The sequence below is a fragment of the Podarcis liolepis genome (assembly GCF_965112155.1).
Source record: "Podarcis liolepis genome assembly, chromosome: 6".
In the NCBI taxonomy this organism is placed as follows: Eukaryota; Metazoa; Chordata; class Lepidosauria; order Squamata; family Lacertidae; genus Podarcis; species Podarcis liolepis.
In genome coordinates, this window is record NC_139559.1 from 30,975,289 (window position 1) to 31,000,898 (window position 25,610).

At 39.9% G+C, this 25,610-nt stretch overlaps 1 protein-coding gene across 3 annotated transcripts; it reads right to left on the reverse strand.

Moving 5' to 3' along the window:
• Nucleotides 1-593: 593 nt before the first annotated feature.
• RBL1 (RB transcriptional corepressor like 1) lies at nucleotides 594-25,594 on the reverse strand (the record flags this gene model as incomplete). 3 transcript variants are annotated; one of them, XR_014527387.1, is made up of 23 exons in its annotated part: nucleotides 594-2,459; nucleotides 2,497-3,295; nucleotides 3,618-3,782; nucleotides 4,713-4,885; nucleotides 6,634-6,712; nucleotides 6,868-6,939; nucleotides 8,789-8,965; nucleotides 9,689-9,903; nucleotides 10,211-10,462; nucleotides 11,627-11,762; nucleotides 11,951-12,115; nucleotides 13,359-13,496; nucleotides 14,525-14,628; nucleotides 15,526-15,638; nucleotides 17,383-17,549; nucleotides 18,648-18,834; nucleotides 20,836-20,885; nucleotides 21,200-21,360; nucleotides 21,461-21,589; nucleotides 21,673-21,737; nucleotides 22,598-22,798; nucleotides 23,362-23,495; nucleotides 25,445-25,594. XR_014527387.1 is itself a non-coding variant. In XM_083508377.1 (22 exons), the coding sequence occupies 22 exons, from the start codon at nucleotides 25,592-25,594 to the stop codon at nucleotides 3,125-3,127; spliced, it is 3,153 nt and encodes a 1,050-aa protein (XP_083364503.1). In that variant the 3' UTR covers nucleotides 594-3,124. The 3 variants fall into 3 exon arrangements, 2 of the variants coding, with proteins under 2 accessions (XP_083364503.1, XP_083364502.1); XM_083508377.1 differs by having other exon boundaries at nucleotides 594-3,295; nucleotides 18,699-18,834; XM_083508376.1 differs by having other exon boundaries at nucleotides 594-3,295.
• Nucleotides 25,595-25,610: the final 16 nt, after the last annotated feature.

The window sequence follows — 25,610 nt, forward strand, 5'->3', positions numbered from 1 at the left end:
GAAACGTCTTGCGAGTTCGTTTCCTTTTTCTTAAAGCCGCTAAGCCGTTAATAGCCGCTAAGCCGCTAATAGCCGTGCTTCGCAAGACGAAAAAACCGCAAGACGAAGAGACTCGCGAAACGGATTAATTTTTTCTTGCGAGGCACCACTGTACAATGAGCATCTCTACCACTCCTTTGTCTTAGTTAGGTGTCAACACACATTTTGGTCCTGTGGAGGCAAGTGGAATTTTGAATGTCATGAGCATCACCCTCTTCAATAGCACCCCCCCCTCTCTCCACTCTGCTGGGTCACTCCACACCCTCAATAGATAGAAATTCTGCAAGCACTTATCATGAACTCCTGTGCCCCTTGAATGAATCTCTTCAACAGAAATTTGCTTCACCCTTGGCTCTGTGAAGACTGTAACTATGACCAATTCATCTGAGCACTACATAAGGGTAGAATCAGAGGAGACTCAGTGTGGAAAGTGTGGGGAAATGGACCACCAAACAGGAAATTGACGATCACCTTTGGTTTTTTTACTTAGGAAATCTCGGGCCCTGCATACAATCTCCGTACTGGAGCAAGAGAAACCAATCAAAATGAAAGCAATCAGAAACAAGCGTTTTAAGGAAGGATCATATTTACAAGGATTTTTTCCAAAGTATTATGGAAATATATAATTCTATCAAGTCAAATATTGTAGGATCAATAACCTCTTATAGACCAAGTCGCAATTAGTACAAAATATAATACAACCTATTAAATCATTATTAATAAGAAATTCAGCATCAGCCTTTGAGATAAGAAAATATAGATAGGTTTGGAGGGCAGATACTTTGAGAAAGAGCCCTTGAGAAATTAAGATCAACTGATGTGGGGGGAATGCAAAAAATAACAGTACACATAGCAGAGTCTACTAAGCTCAGTGCATTTTTATGCTACACGGTAAAAATGTAACAAGTAACATGCCTTCAAAGCCGTCATTGCCACAGAGATACTAACTTTATAAAAAGCTCAACATTTTAGATCCTGTGGCACTTGGGGATTTTCATTCCCTATCCAATTATTAAAAGACAAATACACTGACATTTTCTGTTGTGAAGCACTAATTGTTTATCAGCTTCATTTCCTTGGAAACCATGGCTCTTCTATTTCACCTTACTACCTATTAGACTGGAAGACTTCAGTGCATTCAGTGCAGCCATGGAAATCTTAGTTGCTGTCCCCCATGTCCCAACAGCAGCTGGGGGGGGGGAATAATCCTAAACACGTTTCTGTGGGATTCAAAGCCTTTCTAATCCCTTGACATGCCCTCAGATAAAGGGGGACATATGCCACTCCTGGGACTGGTCTACTTGTTTTCCCTCCATTTAAGACCAATGGGATAGAATATATTTCATGTGGGAGGCAGGACACACTTTCTGACCTATTGGCGTGAGCCCAGCAGGACTGAAGATTTGTCCTACCAACCAGAGAACCAAGCCGATCCCATACCTTCATTGGGTACTCCTCATCACATCTCTTCTTTAGAGACCCTTAAGCATAAAGAGTTCAAAATGAATTTGGTACCCAATGCCAGTAATAGAAAATGAAGACTAAATCCTACAATAGTTACATATATCTTATGTACAAAAGCACCCAATTAAGGCTAACTTTTGTGTAGATACTACACAAGCAAAATTATACTTTTGGGGGACAGTATTTATTAATAGGAATGTAGTAACATTGGCTACAAATTATAGCTTCTCACAGAAGAAGCAACCAGTGCGCATGTTTAGAATGCCCCCAAGCAGTACAATAGGCAAACAAGAAGTGGCTTGAAGCAATTGCTAAATCCTCATTTCCCCCCACTTTCTTAAGCAAAAGGAGCCCCAGCAAATCACAGGAATTGGAAAAATGTATTGTCCAAAGAAAGGTTGCATTTCTTTTCTTGTTGCTGGTTGAGGGTTTTAAAAAAAGTATTATCTTACCATGTTTATTTGGGGGGAAAGTTGCTAATACTCAATTTGCAATCATTATGACTTCACACAAACATGGTACATTTCCTACTCCTATGACTTGGTGGGGGTAATTTCTTCTACCTGAGATCAGAGAAAGGCATATGTTCATTTGGTGCTTCAAGCCACTGCAGCCTTTCCTGTTTTTGGGGACAGTTGTGGGAGAGAGATATTTCGGATGTCAGACACTCAGATATGGTTGTTTGTAAACAGCTGCAATGCATAGCCAGGCTCATCAAAGTGTAAGCAGGCATGTTACCTGAGGAACTAAGAAATCAACTGCAGAGTATGACATGCTTTTCATCGTTGGCTTACAGTATGTAAGCATCAGTCACTACAGTGAAAGCAATGTAAGCTCCGGAAGTTACAAAGAGTGCTTCTGTCTAAAAGCCTTTTTAAGAAACGAAAATAAAATGAGATACTAAGATAACAGAAGATAGTATTTCCCCAGTACAGCCTACAATAGAAAATTGTAGGCTACTTTCACCTCTGCTGTTGCACCAGCAACAAAAACAATCCCAAACCCTATTTCATTTCATCCTGCAGACAGTTAGCCATCCTACCTGCAACTAAGAGTACAGCCCTTGAAAGTTATGCTCATGATTCAAATCAAAGCACTATCCAAGCATCAGATAAAAAGGTGATACCTCTTCACTCTCAACTAGGAAGTGAAAAATACCGGGTTTTAGTATATGAATGACTAGAAGTAAGAATTGTCCAACTTATGTCACATTAAAATAATGTGCAGAAGGTAATAATGTTCTTTCAACAAATAAAAACCAAGCTATTTCTCCAAGTGAACTTCAAACCAAGAGAATAATCACACTAAGGAACAACTGACTGGTTATTACATCTCTAACATGTGGTGGCTGCAATCTGAAAACTTTGGTCCTTCTCATAGTAGGAACTGGCTCCTACTTTCAGAATAAAACTTAAAAAGCAAATAGCTGCACTTATAAGCTTTAGAACAAAGGATCTAACTCTAAAGTTCCACTTTTAAAAAGGAAGTACCATAAAACTACTTCAATGTTTTGACTAGTCCAGGTAACATAAGCAAAAAATGAAAGTTGAAAGAGGACAGTGTTTTGAGCTACATGAGACAGATCTTAACAAGCTTTGGCCCACATAGTATTCTTGCAGACCTAATGATTTGCTCTTTCACTGACAACATCCTGAAGGCGTTTCAGTAAAACATCATCATTTTCCTGGCACAGTCTCTTTGCTGGTGATTCTGTGTCACTGTCAATTGAGATTGCTCTCTTCTTAGGCCTCTGTCCTCCTTGTTTTATCATATTGTTGATTTCCTTCAAACTCTGAAAATGAAAGAATTACAATCAAAGCTGGTAATAATTAAAGATAAAAACAAAAAGAGCTTAATATGTGTCTTTATTAGAGTATATTAGAGAGAAATCCAACATTGCACAAACTTCCCCTTCCTCTAATCTGTACTGTAGAATATCAAGTCAGTTCACTTATGCACCAACTCAACTAGATATTACCCTTAGCTTTCAAAAATGTTCAGAAGTGCGGTATAATATTCAATCTTTGATTAAATTATTACAATCACATATAGTATTAGGGCACTTCAAAAAGGTATGGAGAAGGTTTTAAACACTTAAACAGCATTAATCTTACCTTAGAAGGGCTCCCATTAAATTTATATAAGAGGGCAGTTTTAGGTGTCAAGCAAGCACCATTCTTATGAGGTGAAACATAAACAGAATGTTGTTGGGATATCCGCCGAGGAGATACAGGTTGATGTTTAATGCTAGGAAATGGGGAAAGGGAAGGTGCTTCAACCTTGGAAAGAAAAATTGCAGAGTTAAATACAGACAGACCATTCTCTAATTTTACAAATGTAAGATTTAACAGAAGAACACAAGCTCAAAAATGACAACTGTGACAAAGTTTATTTGACCATCTATACAATTTTCTAAACCATGTATGTTACACTCTTAATTTTGAAGGATCTTTTTCAGCCACTGAAGAGATTCCCGAGGCTGCTTCCATAACTTATTCACCAAAAATACCAATTCAACATCAAATAGATACCATTAATTTGATCTTAGGCTTTGAAGAGAATTCTCTGCTACCCAAGACTTGGAGGAACCTGTTGTACAGCAGTTAAGAGGGGAACAATATAACATGCACCTCTTTGAATCTCTCTTTAGAATACACCACATCTAATAACAATTCTATTTAACATACCACATTTGTTATGTATGCATTACTTAAAACTTAGGTTATTTATTACCACAGTAATACTGAAATTTAGGGCTGTTAGGTCTTTTACATACAGTGGAACCTCGAGTTGCGGATGTAATCCATTCCGGAGGCGCGTCAAAGTGTTTGCATCCAGAAGCGCCACGCCTGCGTGTGAGTGTGCACTTTAGTGCTTCTGCACATGCAGCAAAACCTGGAAGTAATCCGTTCTGGCACTTCCAGGTTGCTGTGGGACACAACTTGAAAAGGCGTAACCTGAAGCTGACGCAACATGAGGTATGACTGTATTGAAGGGTCTTTCGGAGAACCTAACGATTTCTCAAGATATTTTGAATATAAATTTGCAACCATTCAAATCATGCTTATGTAGAAGGCTAATGACCCAAAGTACACCACGGTACTACTTCTTATTGGTTACACAAAGTAAGTTTTATAATTGATTAATACAAACAGATTTAACAGGAGTCCACATAGTTTTTCCCCAATTACTCTTATCTGGGTGATTACCTCTGGGTGATGTTTATCTGATGTGGGTTCTAATTTCAGTGCGAAGACCTGCACTCTTCCTAAATAGACGGTGTCATAAAATGTTGGAAGATCCCCTCTCTCCTCCTTTTCCAAGCCTTTGGGAATTTCTGGTTTTGTTCTCATAGGTGAACAGCTCATCTTCCTGGGTAAGTCTAATGAAATGAAGGTGTTAGAAAAATAACATAGGCCATTATTATTAAAATGATGGGGGGAAATGTGAAATGGTAGAGATACAGGCAGATAGATAACTTCTCTCTTCACCATCCACCCAATCTGTAGTGCTGCTATAATCGGTCCAACAGCACAAGCCTTTGCTTGTTTACTTGGAAATAAGTAACTTAGGTACAACATCCCCAGTCTTAAGTGGTTGTAGTAAATGTGGATTGAGCCAATGTATATAATGTCAAACCAGTAATAAAATCAGTTCACCATGTAATGAATTCTGGCCAAATTACCCAACACAGGTGCTCATCTTGCCTTCTTTCATCTTGTAACTGGAGACCGAGGAGACTCTGGGACAAGGAGTGCCTTTCATGCCAGCTCTGGCCTCCTGGACAGAAATAGCCCAACCCATGTTGAGTAGCATCTAGGATTGACTGCTGTAATGCATTTTATATGATGCTTCTGAAGGCTATTTGCTGACTGGGACAGGTTAATGACAACGTATTTCAACAGCACTGAAAGAACCTTGTTGCTTTCTAGACCATTTCCAAACACAATCAAAGTGCTGGTGCACCTGCTCTCATGAAGGCCTGCCTCTGCACTGGGGTCATCCATATTCATGACATTTAGGAATCTTGTAAAAACACATCTCTGCTCCCAGGCCTGTGTTAATGCAGTATAGTATACAGTGGTGCCCCGCAAGACGAATGCCTCGCAAGACGGAAAACCCGCTAGACGAAAGGGTTTTCCGTTTTTGAGTTGCTTCGCAAAACGAATCTCCTATGGGCTTGCTTCGCAAGACGAAAATGTCTTGCGAGTTCCTGCGGGTTTTTTCCCCTTTCCCCCCCCTTTTTCTAAGCCGCTAAGCCTTTAATAGCCTTTTAGCAGCTAAGCTGATAAGCCTTTAGTAGCCGCTAAACCGCTAATAGCGCTAATCCGCTAATAGGGTTGCTTCGCAAGACGAAAAAACTGCTAGACGAAGACACTTGCGGAACGGATTAATTTCGTCTTGGGAGGCACCACTGTAATTTTAACTCTTCCCAACTACTTTTGTATCATTTTCTTCCTATATTTTCATGTTTTAAAATGTATTCTAAGATTGTTGTACGCCCCCTTGATGTTGGTAGTAGTACAGAAGTTTTAATCAAACTGCAATTTTGGGGGGGAAACAAATATCCAGAGACTGCATGAATGGATACACCTGCACGTGCCTAAAGATATCCTTAAATTCCAACCTTACAGGACCATCCTATGGATGTTTACTTATGTGTGTCATGCTGGTTATTCCTATTTTCTCCTTGGTTACAGAATTAATAATAATAATAATAATAATAATAATAATAATAATAATAATAATTTTTATTTATACCCCGCCCATCTGGCTGGGTATCCCCAGCCACTCTGGGCAGCTTCCCTAGCCACACACATAGTTGTCATTTTTCTATCTCCTGCTAGGGGTGGTTTGGTCTAAAGAATCTATCATGAATCTATCTGATTCTACCACCAACTTTAGAGTCATATCTTTTCATCAGATTTATAGAACATGGGCATCAGGGTGGTATTCAACTCAGTTTTAGTCAACTGAATACTCAAATGCCATTAATTTCAATAGGTCTACTCTGAGTAAAACTTAAGATGAATTACCCCCCCCCCCCCGTTTAGAATGTATGTATTCAGGAATTTCCTTCCCCTTAAACCATTCAATTCAATTTTAAAAATAGTAGATCTATTTACTTACCTTCTTCTGACATCTCTTCCACTTTTATATCTGACGCTGCCTCTGTGGACGCACTTTTCAGTAAAACACTTCTGTAGACCTATAGCACATGGAAAAATGCAGGTTTTGGAATTGCTGGTAAATTGAAAGAAAAGGTTTACAATTTCTCAAAAGTGCAGGTAATATTTAGGTAACAAATGCATTATCTTTACTAAATGCCTTAACAAAATGTTTGTAGCTTGAGAACATACTTACATGGCTATTTGCTTGTGGCTGGTTTCTATAGCATTTCATTATGTCCTGAAACGTTCTTTCATCTTTGGATACCTGAACAGAAGAAGAAGAAGAGTTTGGATTTGATATCCCGCTTTTATCACTACCCGAAGGAGTCTCAAAGCGGCTAACATTCTCCTTTCCCTTCATCCCCCACAACAAACACTCTGAGTTGAGTGGGGCTGAGAGACTTCAAGAAGTGTGACTAGCCCAGGGTCACCCAGCAGCTGCATGTGGAGGAGCGGAGACACGAACCTGGTTCCCCAGATTACGAATCTACCGCTCTTACCCACTACACCACACTGGCTCTACAGAACATTGCCAAACCCATTACACAATAAAAACATTCCTGTAGACATGCATGGATTTGAAGGGTTGGGAGAGCGCTTCTACATGCGTAAGTGAGCTTCCAATGACTTCTCCTGCAGCTCTTTGTGATGCTTGAAAACTCAATAAATCTTTAGGACACGAGTAGGCAAACTAAGGCCTGGGGGCTGGATCTGGCCCAATCGGCTTCTAAATCCGGCCCGCAGATGGTCCGGGAATCAGTGTGTTTTTACATGGGTAGAATGTGTGCTTTTATTTAAAATGCATCTCTGGGTTATTTGTGGGGCATAGGAATTCGTTCTTTTTTTTCTTCTTCCAAAATATAGTCCGCCCCCCCCCAAAGGTCTGAGGGACAGTGGACCAGCCCCTTGCTAAAAAAGTTTGCTGACTGCTGCTTTAGGAGGAAATTCCCAACAGAGCATAAGGGGCTAGACCTTTGAGTTGAAAATAAGCCAGTGCTAGTGCATATGAATACATGATGACTTCATGTAGCCTAAATGAGGTGTCCGCCAGCAACAATCTTTATGGAGAAACACAAAACTGGTGGGATGCTGTGCACTTGAGGTTTCTCTTAGTTGCATGCCATATGGCTAAGTTTGTGGCTGACAGTAGGAACCGAAGTGTTCATAAATGCTTATGTTGTGAGCTGCCCTGAGATCTATAGATGAGGGCGGTATAAATTTAATAAATAACAATGATAAATAAATTACATGGTGGGAAGTAATTCTACGGGACCTCAAAGGAAGTAATAGAAGGAGTCACTTTTTATTATCATTGTAAAATGGCACATAGTTTGAATTAATGTCTTTTGTTGCATACTCCCACTCACATCATTTATAAAGATTGTGACAGCAAATATTGTTGGAGCTCACACCTAACTGAGCACTAGTATTTAAATAAATTCCTTGCTCTTACCTTTGCTCAGCAACTGCTTTGGAAAGGGGATGCCCAGCAAATACTTCCCACTCTCCAGCTCCATAACTACAAGTATGGGGTAAATGGAGAAAGGGCTGTTTCCTACAGCTACTTAGTGCATTTCTGTTTCTAAGGTACAATTGGCTAAATTCATACCTTCCTAATTCACTTGGCAGTTTGAAGAGCTTAAATAAGATAAACGTGAAATGACTATGTGTCGTTCCACACACTGAGAAATACTTAAATATTAGTTGGCATTTGCTTCAAGAGATTCTATAGAGGACTTGTGGTACAGGAAAGATTCTGAAAAGCACCTCTGGGGTGCTTATATATAGCACATATAGCACTTCTGGGGAACACAAGGACAGCTTATCAAACTGCTACATAACACAGTTTTGAAGGCTCAGTATCAAAGCATCCAGGTTTTGCATGCAACAACTAATCCATGCTGTGATAGAGAACAGGCCGCAATATGTTCTTATTTGATTGACACAAAGGGAAATTACTAATATTAAGTATTTGGGATGGAAAAAACACAGAATTGTCAGGTTTGTATTTGAACAACTTATATATCACTAAACAGGCAGCTGGAATGGTGATATGAAAGTCATGCCAGAATATAACATAAAAACAGTACTGCATTCTGAACAGAATGCCTTACCTTTGCCATGATGAACAAAGCACAAATTAGGAGCTGATCCAAGTGCCTATCTTTCATTAGATCTGTACAATGAACCAATGTGAATTCGAAACATGTCCATATCTTCCTGCGCAAATCATTGGAAACATCCAGTTTTATGCACAGATCACGCAACCGCACACTTGCCAGATGATACACCTAAAATGAATTACCATGTAACACTAAGTGAATTTAACAGATTTTTTTTTGGAATGTTAGGAATTTGAGCGGAGGAACAAACAAGGAATAGGAATGTGAGGAAATGGAAGTGTACACTATTTTCATTTCAGGCAATTTTGCTCTTTAATACAGACTATGTATGTTTTAGGAGATGTTTGAAACAGTGGTATGCACATTTCTCCTGCCTCGTTCAAAATGCTGTGACCCACCATAAATGCTCCCCTTTAAAGCCACTCCCCATCTTGGCCCAAAGGCTTCTAACGCTAGCATATAAATACGAGGTGTCTCTTTCCCAATGTGTCTGGCATATGCATTTTCCCTTACACCCATTTTAATTGATTTTCATGCTCTACTGTAGGCTCATTGCTTAGTTATATCCCATCTCCATTTAGATGATTAAAAACATTTCATCCTTATCCCCTGGGGGCGATTTATTCCAAAACAGATGCTCTCCAGCTTCTGTTGGTTCTCTCCCCCCCACAGGGGTCAGTGCTTCCATTCACACAAGTAGAACTTTAGATCCAAGCCAGCATGTTGTGACTTGGAGTGAATCTATTTTGTACAATGTTGCAACGTAAATCCTGCTGGCTTTAATGTAGAATATTTTGTTAGGGCTATTACTACGAAGTATTATTTTGTGGCAGGGGGAGGGGGGGGCGTTAGAAACTTTAGCAAAAAATATCTTCTAGAAACACTTTTTACCTTTCTGAAAAATAGTGCAAGAGATCCAGTTTTCTTTGGCCTGCTTCCAGCTGGCTGATATGCCTCTTGTGCTTGAGTCATATGATGACTTGGAGACACACTGATTAAAGCTTGAGCAGTGAGTGGGGCTTGTCCAAGGCTGTCCGCTTTAGATTCTTCAGACAAGTTGACTGAAATCGGTATCAAAGTGATCCCTCCAGTATTATTTGCAATACCTAGGGTATATCCACAAGTTACAATTTATGTATTTACAACACACTTGCAAAAGTTAATTGCAAACAGAAAAATTATTTTAAAACTTTTTATATAAGTGTATTGATGTGCATGTTATTTACTCATCAATATAGCTATACCATATAGTGCCTTTATAAATAAACACACCAAAATGAATTTCCCACAATAGTTAAAAGGCATTCAGTGAACCAAAAGTGTTTATAGCCAACAGTTTCACATTTATTACTCTTCTCCAAGATTACCAGCATTATAATCTAAATTATAAATTGCAATATATGTTCAACTTACCATGCAATGTAATTTTTTGTCCTGTTACTGTAGCTGTTGTCATTGCAAGAACCGTCTGCTCAGTTGAAACAGGCACATTTTCATCAACAAAGCTTGACACTGGGGCAATTTTCAACCTAGTCCCTTCAGTCAGATTTTTTTCTGCAGGTTTTTCTTTTGGGCTTTCATCTCCAAAAAGTCTCCTCTTAGCACTTCCTGCCACAGGAGAACTATAGCGATCATGAACAGAAATGGGAGACAATGGTTGCATATCTAAAATGAAAGAGGGGACAATGTGTCACAACAAAATGCAACTGATCACAGAGAGGTTAACTTTATCATTTCAGTAATTAAATTTTGAGAGCAGAATAGTCATGCACCAATACTACATTTTCATAATTTCTAAATATTGATTTAAGTGCCTATTTGCACAAAAATTCTTTCCCAGAGTCTAAACAACAAGGTCACATTTACCACTGAATGGAATTTTTCATATGTCACAAGCCATACATCAATAAGGAATAATGAAGCTCAGCAATATACAGATTACAGTGTGTGAGTGAGAGGCCAACATTCATTTAGGCTGCTGATTCTTAACCCTCCTTGACGGATCTTTTCTTTGGGAAACAACTTGTTTAGAAGTAAACATCTTTGAATAAGTAATATTACCAACAGGAATTATGTGTGTTCTTGTCCTCAAGCAGAAGCAACCCTTCTCAACGAGTCACATAAAACTTGTTTTCCTCCTTAAGAAGGGCAACACTTTCCACTTTCTTATCTAGGCCAGTGTTTGTAAGCCAATAGTCTGTAAGCTTGGTTAGGTCTGCTTAACTGCTTAAAATGACCCATCAGCCCTGAGCAGTCTCTCTTCTCCCACTTGAATGTTACTATTGCAAGCAGGCTGGAATTCCTTCCAGTTTCTGGAGCATTCTAACCTGCTAGCAATCATGGTGCACAAAAAGCAGGAGAGACACCTTAGCAAAAAATAGAGAGCTGAGTCCATCTTCCTCCCCATTTGCAGCACTTTGGAGGAAATCCCACTTATCCCTCTGCTGATTGGTGCAGATTAGTTGGGTGGGGGTATGTCTGCCTGCCTCTCTATGTGCCTGGTCACTTTGGTACAGCTTACCATTGGCATGTGCCTTTCAGGAGTTTACCAACAATGAATGCAACCTTTAGAGGCTTTTATGACTGACAGTACTACCCAGATATATGTATAGCAGCAGTTAAATAACTTTCAAAATTTTGAAGGAAGGAAAAGTTTTCAGAAAACAACAACAACACTGAAATGCTTTTCTTCTAGCTTTTAACTAAAACCCAGATGACCAATTCTAATTGACTACCTGGACAAGGAGACGCTTTTAAATACAAATTATTTCACACACAGAAAACAGTAGTAAGATATTGAGGAAAAGGGGAGAGAGATGATGAGCTTACCCCGTCTAAGACTTTCCCCAAGATTTGTCCGAACCTCTTTGACTCGAGGATGTACTATAGGAGATACCGGCATCATGGGAAGATGTCCTAGTCCTCTTCCTCCATTCCCTGTTTCAAAATTACATGGAAATATTACCTGGGAAGGAAAATGTGACAATTTTGAAGAGGTAGGAATAATACTGTTTTGCTGTCTATTATACAAATATTTCTTTAATGGGGAACTGAGTAGTTCACCACAAATTTCGCTCCTTGATTTAAGGGGTGAGGAATATGACTTAAATTACTCCCATGTGTTCAACTTTAATTATTTTCCTGTCAACATACTTCTTCACAGGTAGGGACCTTGTTTTCTGATGCTTGGAGGGCATCCCACAGAGCAGAATCTTTTGTCCAGGCTAGGCTTTCAAGAATCTGTTCCTCAATGCTGTTGAGATGTTTTACCATATCTCTAGAAAGTCCTTCTTCTGATCGAATCAATATTTCAATCACCTTGAATGAAAAGAGTATTTTGGTCACAGACACACAGTAAAAATCTACTTCAATAACCATTTTCACTGCCTCACATTAAGAACTGTATATCCAAAGCATTTTCCCTACAGCTCGTTTCATCTGGCGTTTTGGAGGCTCTCCTGTATTCTTTCAGCATTTTTCTCCAACCAGCATTTTTCTCCAAAGTCTTCAAACTTCTCTTAGCCACACCAAAAATTTCCATAAAAACTGAATTGCTTTCAGACTCTTTTAGTCCAGTAGTTTTTAATTTTGGAATTTCATATATGAACTGCCCTGAGATCTACGGGTATAGGGTGGTATACAAATTTAATAAATAATACAATCCCAAACGTTTTGGATATGATGATGATGATGATTATTATTATTATTAACATTGAGACCTCAGACATTAAAAACTTCCTGATACAAGGATGCCGTCAGATGTCTTCAGAAAGTTGTGAAATTGTTTATTTCTTTGACATCTGACAGAAAGGCATTATACAGGGCGGGAGTCACTACCGAGAAGGCCCTCTGCCCAGTTCCCTGTACCTTCATTTCTCTACAGTGAAGGAAACACCAGAAGGCCCTCAGAACTGGACCTCAGTGTCTTGTCTGAATGATGAGGGTAAAGATGTTCCTTCAGGTATACAAGGGCAAGGCTATTTAGGGCTTTAAAGGTCAGACCCAATACTTTGAATTGTGCTCGGAAACATGCTGGGAGACAATGTAGATCTTTTCGGACTGGTGTCGTATGGTCTCAGCAGCCGCTCCCAGTCACCAATCTAGCAGTCCCATTCTGGATTAGTTGTAGTTTCCGAGTCACCTTCAAAGGTAGCCCCACATAGTACATTACACAGTACCCAAGAAAATTACTTTACATAGAACACAAACACTCATCAGCGTACAAAATTTTAACCTCTCAAAAGATAGTAGACTGGCATTATTATCTAGCTGTCATTTCTGTAAGAAGTCAGAAGGAAGGATTTACCAAATTGCAAACCAACTTTAATTCAGTTAGGCCTTCTTTTACTAGTCTGGGCCACTAACACATTACATTTTTATGTGTGCATCAAGAGGCTTCAAGTGTACATCCAAATCTGTTAAGTATGCATGCAACAATCTTGCACTGCCAAGGCACTGTGACTGACCACTACTGTTCCTATCAAACATGCATAGTCTGTGAAACAGCCCTTTGACAACTTAATATACAATACATGAAGTCAGTGCTTTGCTTGTGCTTTACCTTATAAAAATAGAATGGCCTGAGGTTAAGAATTTCAATGATCCAGGGGAAAGTTCGTGGTGAGCTATATGCAAACAGCACTATCTCCAAACAACATGCCAGCAAGGAACGGTGGAAAATATCTTGCTCTAAAAGGGCCTAGAAAGAAAAAGCAGAATGTTTAACCTCTCAGTCATATAAGAAATTGTAATTCAACATGCTTTTTAAACCCTGCCAATCAAACTTGAGATACTCAAGCTGTTTCGTCAGGAGAAGTTGAAACTTAGTTATATGGAAGGTGCTCAAACACTAGAGAGTTCACAGCGGATATTAGCACACTCTAATATCTAATGCCTAATAGTCCTGTTCTGCTTCTGATTTCTCTCTTTTTAGAAGTTCTGTCAATTATTCTACTTCAAAAAAGATGTTTCATATAGTAAGAACCTAGGTGAAGTATAACAGGCAAACATTCATTTCAAGTTTTACTGGTGGTAACAAGACATTTCTTCAGAATTACCACTGGTTATATTTTTAAGAGAAGATTCTGTAGGTGATAGGGACATGGGTTTTTGAAGTTCCAAACACAGCACTGAATTATTCAGTCTTATAAAATCCTGCTGCAGTAATAATAAACTAATACTTATATAAAATGAAGCTTCTAATAAATAGATTAACAGAGTATCTTCACCCTAAAATGCTAACATAGGTGAGACCAGTTTTGTCTCTGGGGAAGGACCGAGGAGGAGGGATGGCTGCCTCAGTTTGGAAGGTACTATCATCTGAACAGTACATAAGTGAACTAATTAGAAGGGAAGTAGTACAAGGGAAGGTTGAGCACATTCAAGTTACCTTATACAGAACCAGTTCATTAAGATCATAATAGCCCTGCTGGATCAGGTGAAAAGCCCATCTAGTTCAATACTCTTGCTCTTGCATTGGTCCACCTAGCTAATTATTGCCTACTCTAACTAGAGAGCTCTCCAAAGTCCCAAGCAGAGTTCTGTCCTAACAACTTTTACCTGGAAATTCTGGGAACTGTACCTAGGAACTTCTGAATGCAAACTATCACTGAACCCCTCATGCAGTCTTCAGAATTAGAGAAAAAGTCTGAAAATTCTGATCCTTGGATTTTGCTCACCAAAACAGGCTTTCCATACTGCACCCCACCCCCAAGTTGGTTTACTTACAGACATGTCTTTGCCATGTAGCCTCCGCATTTCTTGTACCATTATGGTTTCCAAGATTTTATAATAAAGGATTTCTGCCAATTTTAACCGGTTAACAGCAAAATCTGCAATTTAAACAAAGTGTTTACATTTTTTACAGTTTAATTGTATTATACTTCTATAGTAAGACCCAAAAGTTTGTGACTTCATATTGATGAAGAAAACATCAAATGGCTCAGGCTGCAATCCTGTAAGAGTAATGCACTAGGGGGCTTACTTTTTGGTGAGCATGAATGGGATGGCACAGTAAATGCAACAGACCAGGCTTCCTCAAACTCAGCCCCCCGGATGTTTCTGGCCTACAACTCCCATGATCCCTAGCTAGCAAGACCAGTGGTCAGGGATGATGGGAATTCTAGTCTCAAAACATCTGGAGGACCAAGTTTGAGGAAGCCTGCAACAGACAATTCATGTTAGCTACAAGTAGGACCTGAAACAAAATGTTGCAGTGTGGAGTGCTCCCTGTTCAGAATCGCAGCCATTCTATTCTATTCCCTGTCCTCCTAGCTTTCCATTCCCTCACCTAACTGACAGCCAGGCAACCAGCCAACATTCCTTGGTCATTTCGGCCTCTCTGGAATGTGGGGAGAGGGGGCATTTGAAGAGTTTTCTATATTTCTGCAAACTTTGGGTTTCCATAAGACTGCTGATAACTGTTTTGTATATGGGTAGTCTTTATAGCTTCCTAAGGAACAGCACTCTTCCCCTAAAGATGGAAATTAGTACAGTATATTAAAATAGCTACATGAAGTATTCCCAACATGCCATTTACACAAAGAACTGAAAGTTGTGTTTTTGTTACCTTTGGCTTTGAAACATATGAAATTTAAAATAATATAATATAATAATTTATTATTTATACCCCACCCATTCTGGGCAGCTTCCAACAAAGATTAAAAATACATTAAAATGTCACACATTAAAAACTTCCCTGAATATATAATTGTTACTTCCATTCCTACCTATGTGAGATCCTGGCTGATCATCAGTTGACCGTGTATAGTTCTGACAGAAAACGTCCCCTATCTCTTTCACTCTGTTCATGATCGTTTCCACAGGATTTTGTATACAAGACCTATAGTATAAAACCAATAAATTAACATAATATATGAAATGTTATGTAATTATCTTTTGATATAAAGGCTTCCGCTTGCCACATTCTTTTGTAATTAACGCCTTCACTTTACTGCATTTTAAACTAGAATATATTGGCTGCATTTGCACATGTTACATTTTAACAATGGTTTGCTCAACAAAGCATGAGTTGTCTAACGGACATGCAAAAAAGGCATGACTTGTTTCTTCAAAGATTGGTTTGTTCCCCAGATTAGTTTTCCAGCTGCTCTTGTAACCTGATAAATGTCAGGGGTGGGATGTTAAACCATGGTTAAACCATGGTTAAACAAAGCTACTGGGTTCACACATAACATCAAACCATACTAAAAACAAGCAATGGCTTGTAAGCCAACTACAAGCTATGACTTTACACTGTGGTTTGCCTTCAGAAAACAAACTATGGCTAATCTCCTGGGCTCATGTGTTCAAAGAGATCATACCTTAGCATTACGTGTGAACCAAACTGTTATGAAAGGCTTAGTCTACAGAAAGTGAAGGATTAAACTTATAGATTTGATGTTGTTTATTTATTTATTTAGCTTGAAATTATTTATTCCATTCCCCATTTGGATGTGCAACACTGCCTTACTTCAGCCATTCCCCACAACAACTTAACAATTGTCTATTCTAAACAAGGAGTGACTGAACATTTTGAAGTATAACTAACTTCCCAAATGATCATTGCCTTATAATAATCTTAGCACAAAATAAGTGGAAAAAGAATGCCCTAAATTTAGTAAACCACTTCCCAAAACAGAGCTCTATAGTTCTGGAATTCCATTTCCATCTAACTTCTTCTTGCTGTAAGAGAACTGAGCCTAACTAACCCCCACCCCTGAATACCCAAGGCTGGGAAGCCATAAAGTTCAGTTCCTATAGAACGAACACCTACTGCTGCCATGACTAGCTGGAAGATTGTTGGATAAGGTGAGAGTATGATCAGTTTTAATTTTTAACTGCATTACTTATAGTAAAGGTAAAGGTACCCCTGACCTTTAGGTCCAGTCACGGACGACTCTGGGGTTGCAGCGCTCATCTTGCTCTGTAGGCTGAGGGAGCGAGCATTTGTCCGCAGACAGTTTCCTGGTCATGTGGCCAGCATGGCTAAGCCGCTTCTGGTGAACCAGAGCAGTTCACGGAAACGGTGTTTACCTTCCCATTAGAGTGGTGCCTATTTATCTACTTGTACTTTTGATGTGCTTTCGAACTGCTGGGTGGGCAGGAGCTGGGACCAAACAATGTGAGCTCACCCTGTCGCGGGGATTCGAACTGCCGACCTTCTGATCAGCAAGCCCTAGGCTCTGTGGTTTAGACCACAGTGCCACCCGCATCCCTGCATTACTTATACATTTACTGTATTTCAAATCAGTTCACACAACTTCAAGGAACCAAACAGAAAGAAGCAACTTAATGAATTACTAACTGCAAGTCATTATGTTTCCCAGTCATTATTCAAAGAGCTTCTATAGTTTGACACCCCCCTTTTTCTTAAATAGCAATCCGCATGCCATATTGCTAGCAGTTTTTTTGACAGTTCCTTAAATTTCAGGAAGTGTTTTGTCATGTAATATTGGAGTTGTAATCCAGGAAAGACAATATGTTTCTTTGGATCCAGTCCCCAGATTATGATTAGATCATTTGATAAAAACCAGAATGGGGGAAGACCTACAGATCTGAGAGAAAGAAAAGGAGTATCCACTTACTCAAAAATAGCTATAAGCTGTTCACTAGGTGCATTTTTTAGCCCTGCTACAATGCTTTGTAACCGGCTTACACTCTGTGTTGCGGAAGCAACAGGAGTAATTACTTGTTCCTTCTCTCTAAGGTATCTCCTGCCAGTCAATGGAGTTGAGGGTGTGAAGGATCTTTTCTACCAAGTCAAAGAGAAACATCTTTCAATTGTTTTGGCCCATGGTTAACTTCACAAATACCATCAAACTTTAGATCATAGCTGCAGAACATGACATGACAAAAACATACCCCAAATAACAATCCCAGAAACTACTGACTGTTCAGAATTGAACTGTATGTTACACTACTTCTTTTTTAGACTGTGGGTTGTATCCATTGACAGGTGGGCTAGCCCCACTCTCCTATCAAAATGGCTTGCTTAGAGTGGTGCAACAGAGAATCAGGTCCACTGGTTAGATTCAGTTCCCCACCAGTGGTACGCTCTTGTTTGGCTTACTGTACTGTATGAACAAGGCCACTGTATTGGTGTTCTCCCCCAATCTGCCAAAAAGTTATTTAGATCTTGCATTAATCATGTCTTAATTTTTTAAAAGTTTGTAAAGATGAAACCATTTCTCTCTATTTGGTAACGCCTGTTTACTTTCTGCAAGCAGCGTAGTCAGGAAAACCAATTAATTCCCCTGTCCTTCTGAAAAGTGTTGGTATTTATTTCTCAATAGATATGTGGACAAATCACCTTTTAAAATGTGTTTTTAAGAACAGAGTTTGGATCAGATACACTGTATAATTCTTTCATACATATGAGCCTGCCTAAGCATTAAAGTAAGTTACAGAGGTCCTGCTTTTTGGCCTGTAGATGAGTGGAAAGTGCTCTCTCAGTGGTGGCACCACATTTGGAATGCTCTCTCTCTCTCGGGACATATGAATGTCCTCATCTCTGCTCATTAAAGAACAAGCAGCAGCTATGAATATATTTTTATTCCAGTTTGCTTTTGATTGAATTGTGCAGGGGAGTTATTTTTTCCAGGTGGTTCCAATTTTTGTAATCTATGGTTAAAATTTTGAAATTGTAATTATTTTATGTGTTTTATTATAATCTTGCAAACTGTATTGTGAGGGCAGTGTCCCCTGAAAAGGCATTAAAAAATGTACATAAATAACTTACTATTGCTTTTTATGTACAGAGTTCAAGACATGTTGTCTTAAAATACCTCATCCACTTTTCTTGCTGGAGGATACGAAAGCAAGCACACTTCTGTAAGACAACTAACATTACCTTCTCAAAATGCTGTTGAAGGTAACACTCTACATGAGCTCTTGTCATCACCTTGCCAGATGGCACATCAGTAGAAAACTTCCGAGGAGTTCCAATTTCTTCTTCTGCATCTTCTCCCAAGAAAACTCTCTCATCAAAGTCTCCTTCTGTCAGAACATATTCTTCATATTCTTTATTCAACGCTTTGCTGGAAGACAATATACACTATTATGAATTAATGTTAAAAGAAATCAAACTGGTAAGATTTTATACTTTACCCATTGCTATACACACATGCTCTCAGTGCTCCCCTACTCTTCTACCTATGGTTTTCTAGTTTCTACAAGTTGAATTTTTTTTTTAAGCCAACTGTTGGGATAGAATGGAAAAAGGAAGCACTAGCAATTAGGGGGTCTGAAAAAGCCTTTTAAAATGTTTTACATCATTATTTTCATAAAATTTATATACCACTTGATTTTTAAAAAACCAAAACTCAAAGCGGTTTACCAAAAGTAAAACAGTAAATCAAGAAAAAAAATACAGCAGTACTTTAAAGCATACAAAAAAGTACTAAACTTTCTAAGCATCTGGGTAAAGGTAAAGGGACCCCTGACCATTAGGTCCAGTTGCGGACGACTCTGGGGTTGCAGCACTCTTCTCGCTTTATTGGCCAAGAGAGTTGGTGTACAGCTTCCGGGTCATGTGGCCAGCATGACTAAGCCGCTTCTGGCAAACCAGAGCAGTGCACGGAAATGCCATTTACCTTCCCACCAGAGCGGTACCTATTTATCTACTTGCACTTTGACATGTTTTCGAACTGCTAGGTTGGCAGGAGCAGGGACCGAGCAACAGGAGCTCACCCCGTCACGGGGATTCGAACCACGACCTTCTGTTCGGCAAGCCCTAGGCTCTGTGGTTGTGGTTTAACCCACAGCACCATCCGCGTCTCTAAACAGGAATGTTTTTAGCAGGTGCTGAAAACAGTATTGTCGTAACTCGAACAGAATCCGTTCCGGAAGTCCGTTCGACTTCTGAAACATTCGAAAACCAAAGCATGGCTTCTGATTGACTGCAAGAAGCTCCTGCAGCCAATCAGAAGGTATGGAAGCTCCGTCAGATGTTCGGCTTCCAAAAGAACATTCAAAAACTGGAACACTCACTTCCAGTTTTCAATTGTTTGGGAGCCGGAACGTTAGACTCCCAAGGCATTTAGGAGCCGAGGTAGGACTGTATAGTGAAGGTGCCTGTTTAGGCACTGCCACACTATACGATCAAGTTCTTGCTACTTGATTCAAATCTGGTAGCACCAACAAGACCCAAACAAATGTGCTTGGACATTGCAAATTGTTTCACTTCCCTATAATTTTAAATAGCAGAGCCTATAAAACAAGTTTTTGCTTTAAACAAGAAATCCACTAATGAAGTTCAACTCCTGACTCAACGGTCAAGGGAAGGGCCATAGCTCATTGATCTAGCACCTGCCCTGCAGAAGGTCATAAATTTAATCCCTGGTATCTCCAGGTAGGGCTGGAACAGATTCCTATCTGAAACCCTGGAGAGCCGCTGCTAGTCAGTGTAGACAACACTAAGCTGAAAATACCAATGCCAGCTTTTTATGCTTGCATGTCATAGTAAGCAACAAACCATGGCTTACCATGACTCTAGTAATTTAGCTCTATTCTGGGGCAAACCCTTGGTTTACTGTTAACAAGCATATGCATATAACTCAGTTTCTCCCACTTTGCTCCAGCCTGCCTGAAGCTAGGAGAAACAAACCATATATGCTGGTTCTCACGTAACACAAGTCCAAGTCTCATGATTTGTTTCTCCTGCTGCAAGTAGGCAAAGTGAAGGAGGAGGGACTGGGCCGTCTGCATTAGGGTTGTGCTTGTTCAAAGTAAACCAAAGATTTGCCCCAAAACCAAGTTAATTTACCAGAGCTGGAGACTGCAAAATGAAGCAGTTTCCTAAATTCACATGCCTGGATTGTGCAGGAAAACAAGATAATGCCCTTCAGGATCTCGTGTAGAAATACTCCAGAATAGGAATGCACGGTATTTTAAAATCCATTGTGCATTTATTGCCATAGCTTGCAATTCATTATTAGTAATACCATCAGATGGCAGAAGAGCCATTCCCAAAATGTTCTATCACCAGATTCACATACTGAAATAAAAGCATTCAGGTAATTTTTGAATGCGGAACTTACTTGTTGTCTGCAAAGTTACTACAATCCAAAAGACAGTCTCCTTTTAAAATCTAAATAAAAAAACAAAAAAGAAAAAAGCAGTTCAAATAATAAGTAAAACAAGAACAAGCAAGTCAGTCTTCTGACATCACAGCTGCATAACATCAGTTCAAGTGGCTCTGACACTTACGCATTATTTAGTCAGAACCAAAGAAAGACCACCCAGAAATGTTCTCCCCTATTTATATCAAAGATAAATATGTGTTTAAAGCAGGCTTGAAGTTTTGATTAAAAAGAAACAAAAAAATTTCCAAAAGAACACTTCTGCCAATCATCAGTCCTTTATAACCTACTCAATAATTAACAATGACTTTTGAGTGTATACCTCTCTATCACAGAGCTTCGAGATATATGGTTTAAAGTAGTGTTCCTTTATGGTCTTGGCTTCTACCAAAAGACCATCATGCAATTCACATAGTGTGGCAATAATACATGGAGGCCCTTCGGAAGTCCTGACATCAGCTGTATGGAAGTCTTCTGGCAAACCTTAACCAAAAGGAAAAAAGTAAATGTCTGTGATGAATTAGAAACTAATTTCAAGACTTGTACACACACACAAAAATTGCATTGGGGGCAATCTTCATACCTTTAAAAGATGAATTCAATAGATCTCTCTTATGTGGACACAGAAGTGCATTTGCAAAAACCAGATCCAAACAGCACAGAAGCAAATGGTATGAGTTCACTAAATCACCTCCAATCATATTGAAATTCCCTTTGGAACAAACCACATAGACACAATTAAGATCATATAACCCTTCAATTGAATATAGGGAATCAAGTTAAATCATGACTTACCTTTTGTGTAAACAAATAACGTCCAACAAAAGTTGAATAGGTCTTTAACATTGCAGGGCACCCGTCTACAGAAATAAAAGTCAAGGTTAAGTTCTAGAAAACTGTTCTTCCAAAAACTGTTCTTTGAAGATATGCACCTTGAGCATTAACTTGAATGTAATTAGCAACTACCATAAACTGCAGTAGGGACGCGGGTGGCGGTGTGGGTAAAACCTCAGTGCCTAGGACTTGCCGATTGTAGGGTCGGCGGTTCGAATCCCCGTGGCGGGGTGAGCTCCCGTCGCTCGGTCCCAGCTCCTGCCCACCTAGCAGTTTGAAAGCACCCCTAAGTGCAAGTAGATAAATAGGTACCGCTTTATAGCGGGAAGGTAAATGGCGTTTCCGTGCACTGCGCTGGTGCTGGCTCGCCAGAGCAGCTTCGTCACGCTGGCCACGTGACCCGGAAGTGTCTTTGAACAGCGCTGGCTCCCGACCTCTTAAGCGAGATGAGCACGCAACCCCAGAGTCGGTCACGACTGGCCCGTATGGGCAGGGGTACCTTTACCTTTTTTATAAACTGCAGTAGCAATTTTAAACTTGAGTAGTACAATGGATTCCTCCATTAGCCATACTTCCATTTGTCATGTTCAATAACCCTTCCAGCACTATCACCATCCCACTGACTACCTAGTTCTTTTGTAGTCCAAACTACACTATTTTGCAGAATGCTTCTTGTGCTTATCTCAAGTTGGGCACCACAGGAATTGTATTACATCAGCCTTCACCAATCTGGTACTGGCTGCAGATGATGGAAGTTATAGTCCAAAACATCTAGAGGGCACCAAACTGGCAATGGCTGGATTACAATTAGCTTCATTATATTATTATTAATTATTATTATTTTACACAATATATAATTCAAAATACCACAGCATTTCAGTAGTACCTGTGTTTCCTGCTTCTTTGTAGCTTTGGTTGTTCTTCATCAGGATTTTTAAATATGACCAGGAATATTGGCTTAAACTTCTTGAAAATCACTGCCGACACTTCAAAGTTTCTCTCCAGTCTCTCCACTCGCTCCCGAAACTCCTGAGGCATATTTGACATGTCCATCCACTTTTTCATTTTACTAAAAAACTGAATTAAACTTAAAAAAGAATGACATTGGATTGTAGTCTTTACTATAGTTCGTATCAGTATACAAGGTATGTACTTTACAGTTCTTGCGTTGTTGAAGAAGACCCACTTACACAAGCAAGAAAATCACTTGATTACAAAATGTTTACATGGCTCACAGTTGAATGTATGAGGTGACTTAATTGCAAAGTCCAGGTCTGAGATGTCATGAAGGTATATGAAGAAACTACATTAGCACTGCAATCATCAAGTAACATATATGTTTGAACTAGTGTTAGAATTATCCTTTGACATATGCTATGCTATTTAGTTTCTAACGCTAAAGGAGTTAGCCTAACTACATTCAATCTGCAAGAATTTTCTGAAACCTCAAAGTACGCAACTGTGCAATTTGAAAATAAATTTCCAGTTTAAGTATTTAAGTATGCACAGACCCATTTTTTTAAAAAAATAGTAAATTATGAACTTACAAAGCATAAAACCATAAGCACGCCAAATTATTTAATGTCTTCAGACTGAAAAAAGCTAAAAGCGGTATGGGCACTCACCCATTTATTTTAAAAAAAGTAATACCTTAGTTTTGCTGAGCGTAGTATCCTGGTGAGTGAGACACAGTTTCCTTCCCTCAGGCCACTTCCTACAGTGGGGATAATACTCTTACGGCAAGCAACATAGAGAGCACAAGCCAACCAATGTACTGTTTCCCCCTGCAAAGATAAATAAACAATGACCTTTTTAAGAGAACAATCCTCAGTTTATACTCTGAAATAAAGAATACAAAAAGATGCAGCTTCAGAAACGATTATTTAATTGACTATTCAGGGAGGTAACAAAAATGTTTTTGATTCTTTTAAACTAAACTAACTACTAAATTTCTCTTAAAGAATAACTTAGTACCAACTCTGCTTGATGTACTTATTAGAAGATATAATAGAATAAATAACGTCAAATTCTAATCAAAACAAGCACTATGAGTTGAATAGCTATTCGGAATTTGCATGAACTCTCAAGCAAGCTCTGACAAGCCCATATTCAATCATTTTCAAACTGTGTTCCAGGGTACTCTGGGATTGCTCACAGAGAAAGTTCTATGAAAAGCTTCCCTGAAAGACAGCTTGTCCACAGCCACCAATCTTTTCTTGAGGTATGCTGTGCTCTGAGGTCCACTGAAATTCACCAACATCCCACATGACTGGACAATCATAAAAGTTTTCTAACTAGATTCTGAACACACAGAGAATTCTCTGCATAACACAGAGCAGATGAAATGTTCCCTTAAAAAGACACCAAGTTTTAAAGTCACTGTCTTGGATGCAAGTCAAATATCTGCAAAGTTACCGAGCAACAGCATTATCCGTCATAGAATGTGTGCTGATAAGTTATTTTCAGCTCCTGCTTCAATTTTTAGCATTAGAAATGAAAACATGGAAATGTGTCACTGAAGGAGAAGAAATATGGCACAAGTTTTTATCTAACAAAGAGTTTTCAGGCCAGCCAGGTTAGCTATCTTCTGCCATTGTCAAATGTCTATCGGTTATTAGCAAGGAGACAACACTTTGCTTTCAACTTGCAAAAAACTACCAAAATCCTAGAAACCTGACTCAGTCTTTCATCTCTTACATGTACAATATTAAATATTTGAGCTCAACACTGAACTCCAAAGCTTTCAGTCATGTACCTAACATACATTTTGGCTGAGTGGTTAAGTGCTGGAATCAACTTGGGGGACGGGAAATTCTCCAGAAATCTCTCAGCAAATAAATAAGCATGAATGCTCAGTCAACAGTCAACATCCCATCCCCTCTCTGCAAACTTTGTGCAAAGCAATCAGCACTAATGCTCAACAAACAGGTTGCCTGGTAACAACTCGGGGCCCAAGAGCAGGTGGCGTTCTCCATGTCCATATTAAAAGGAAGTCCTTGCCCACAAGGTATGGGGGGCAAAAGTGTCCGGGGCACAACTCATCAGAACCAGGGCACTACTCATCAGAACCTACAAAGCTCCTTAGAAGGCTATGATTATTTAAATACAGCTTAAGAATCCTTAATAATGCACTTTTAAGTGAAAGCTGAGCTGCATAGTAATGAATCCATTTTGGTGACGGGGATAACACAAATGGATGTAATCAGTGAAGAAAGGAAAGTTTTGAAACCTTGCTTTCTCACTGGTACTTATTTACTGAAGACCTCGAGTTAATTTCTGGCTCTTGTGGGAGGCCCCCGTTTAAAAGGCCGTCGCCTGCTGTCAGGCAAGTTCGCGTAGAGGAGGAGGCTGGCGGCTGCCCCTCCGTTACCTGGAATAAGCAAACAGTCTCAAACGGCTCGGTCAGGAGTGAATGGAGGAGTGAAGCCGGCAGATGCAAGAGGGGTCGGCACCGGTGGGGCGGGAGAGAGCAAGCAATAAAGGGGGTCAGTGGGAGGGCAGCCTGCCTGGGGACCCACGAAGTCCGGAGCCCGGCCTGAAGCTACTGAAAGCTCCCTAAAAGCCCTTCATAGTGGCCCACAGCCCGGGGGGGGCAGCCGCGTCATCCCTTGAGGCGAATTAAAACCCTCACGCAGCCCGGCGCGCTGAGGCCACTGGAGGGCTGGTCGCGGGGAGGCGTCTATTCACCGACCGACCGACCCTCCCTCCCTCCGCAGGACAGGCTGGTTCCCACCTCCAGGCTGTAGGTGCCTCGCAGGGCCGTGAAATCCCGAAGGGCCTCGGCGGCGCTGCTGGCGTCCAAGTTGAGCTCCTGGCAGAGGTGGCCTATGGCGGCCCGGATAGGGCACTGGCTGTCGGCGGGGTCGTCGTCTTCCCCCGGCATGATGCTGCTTCCCCCC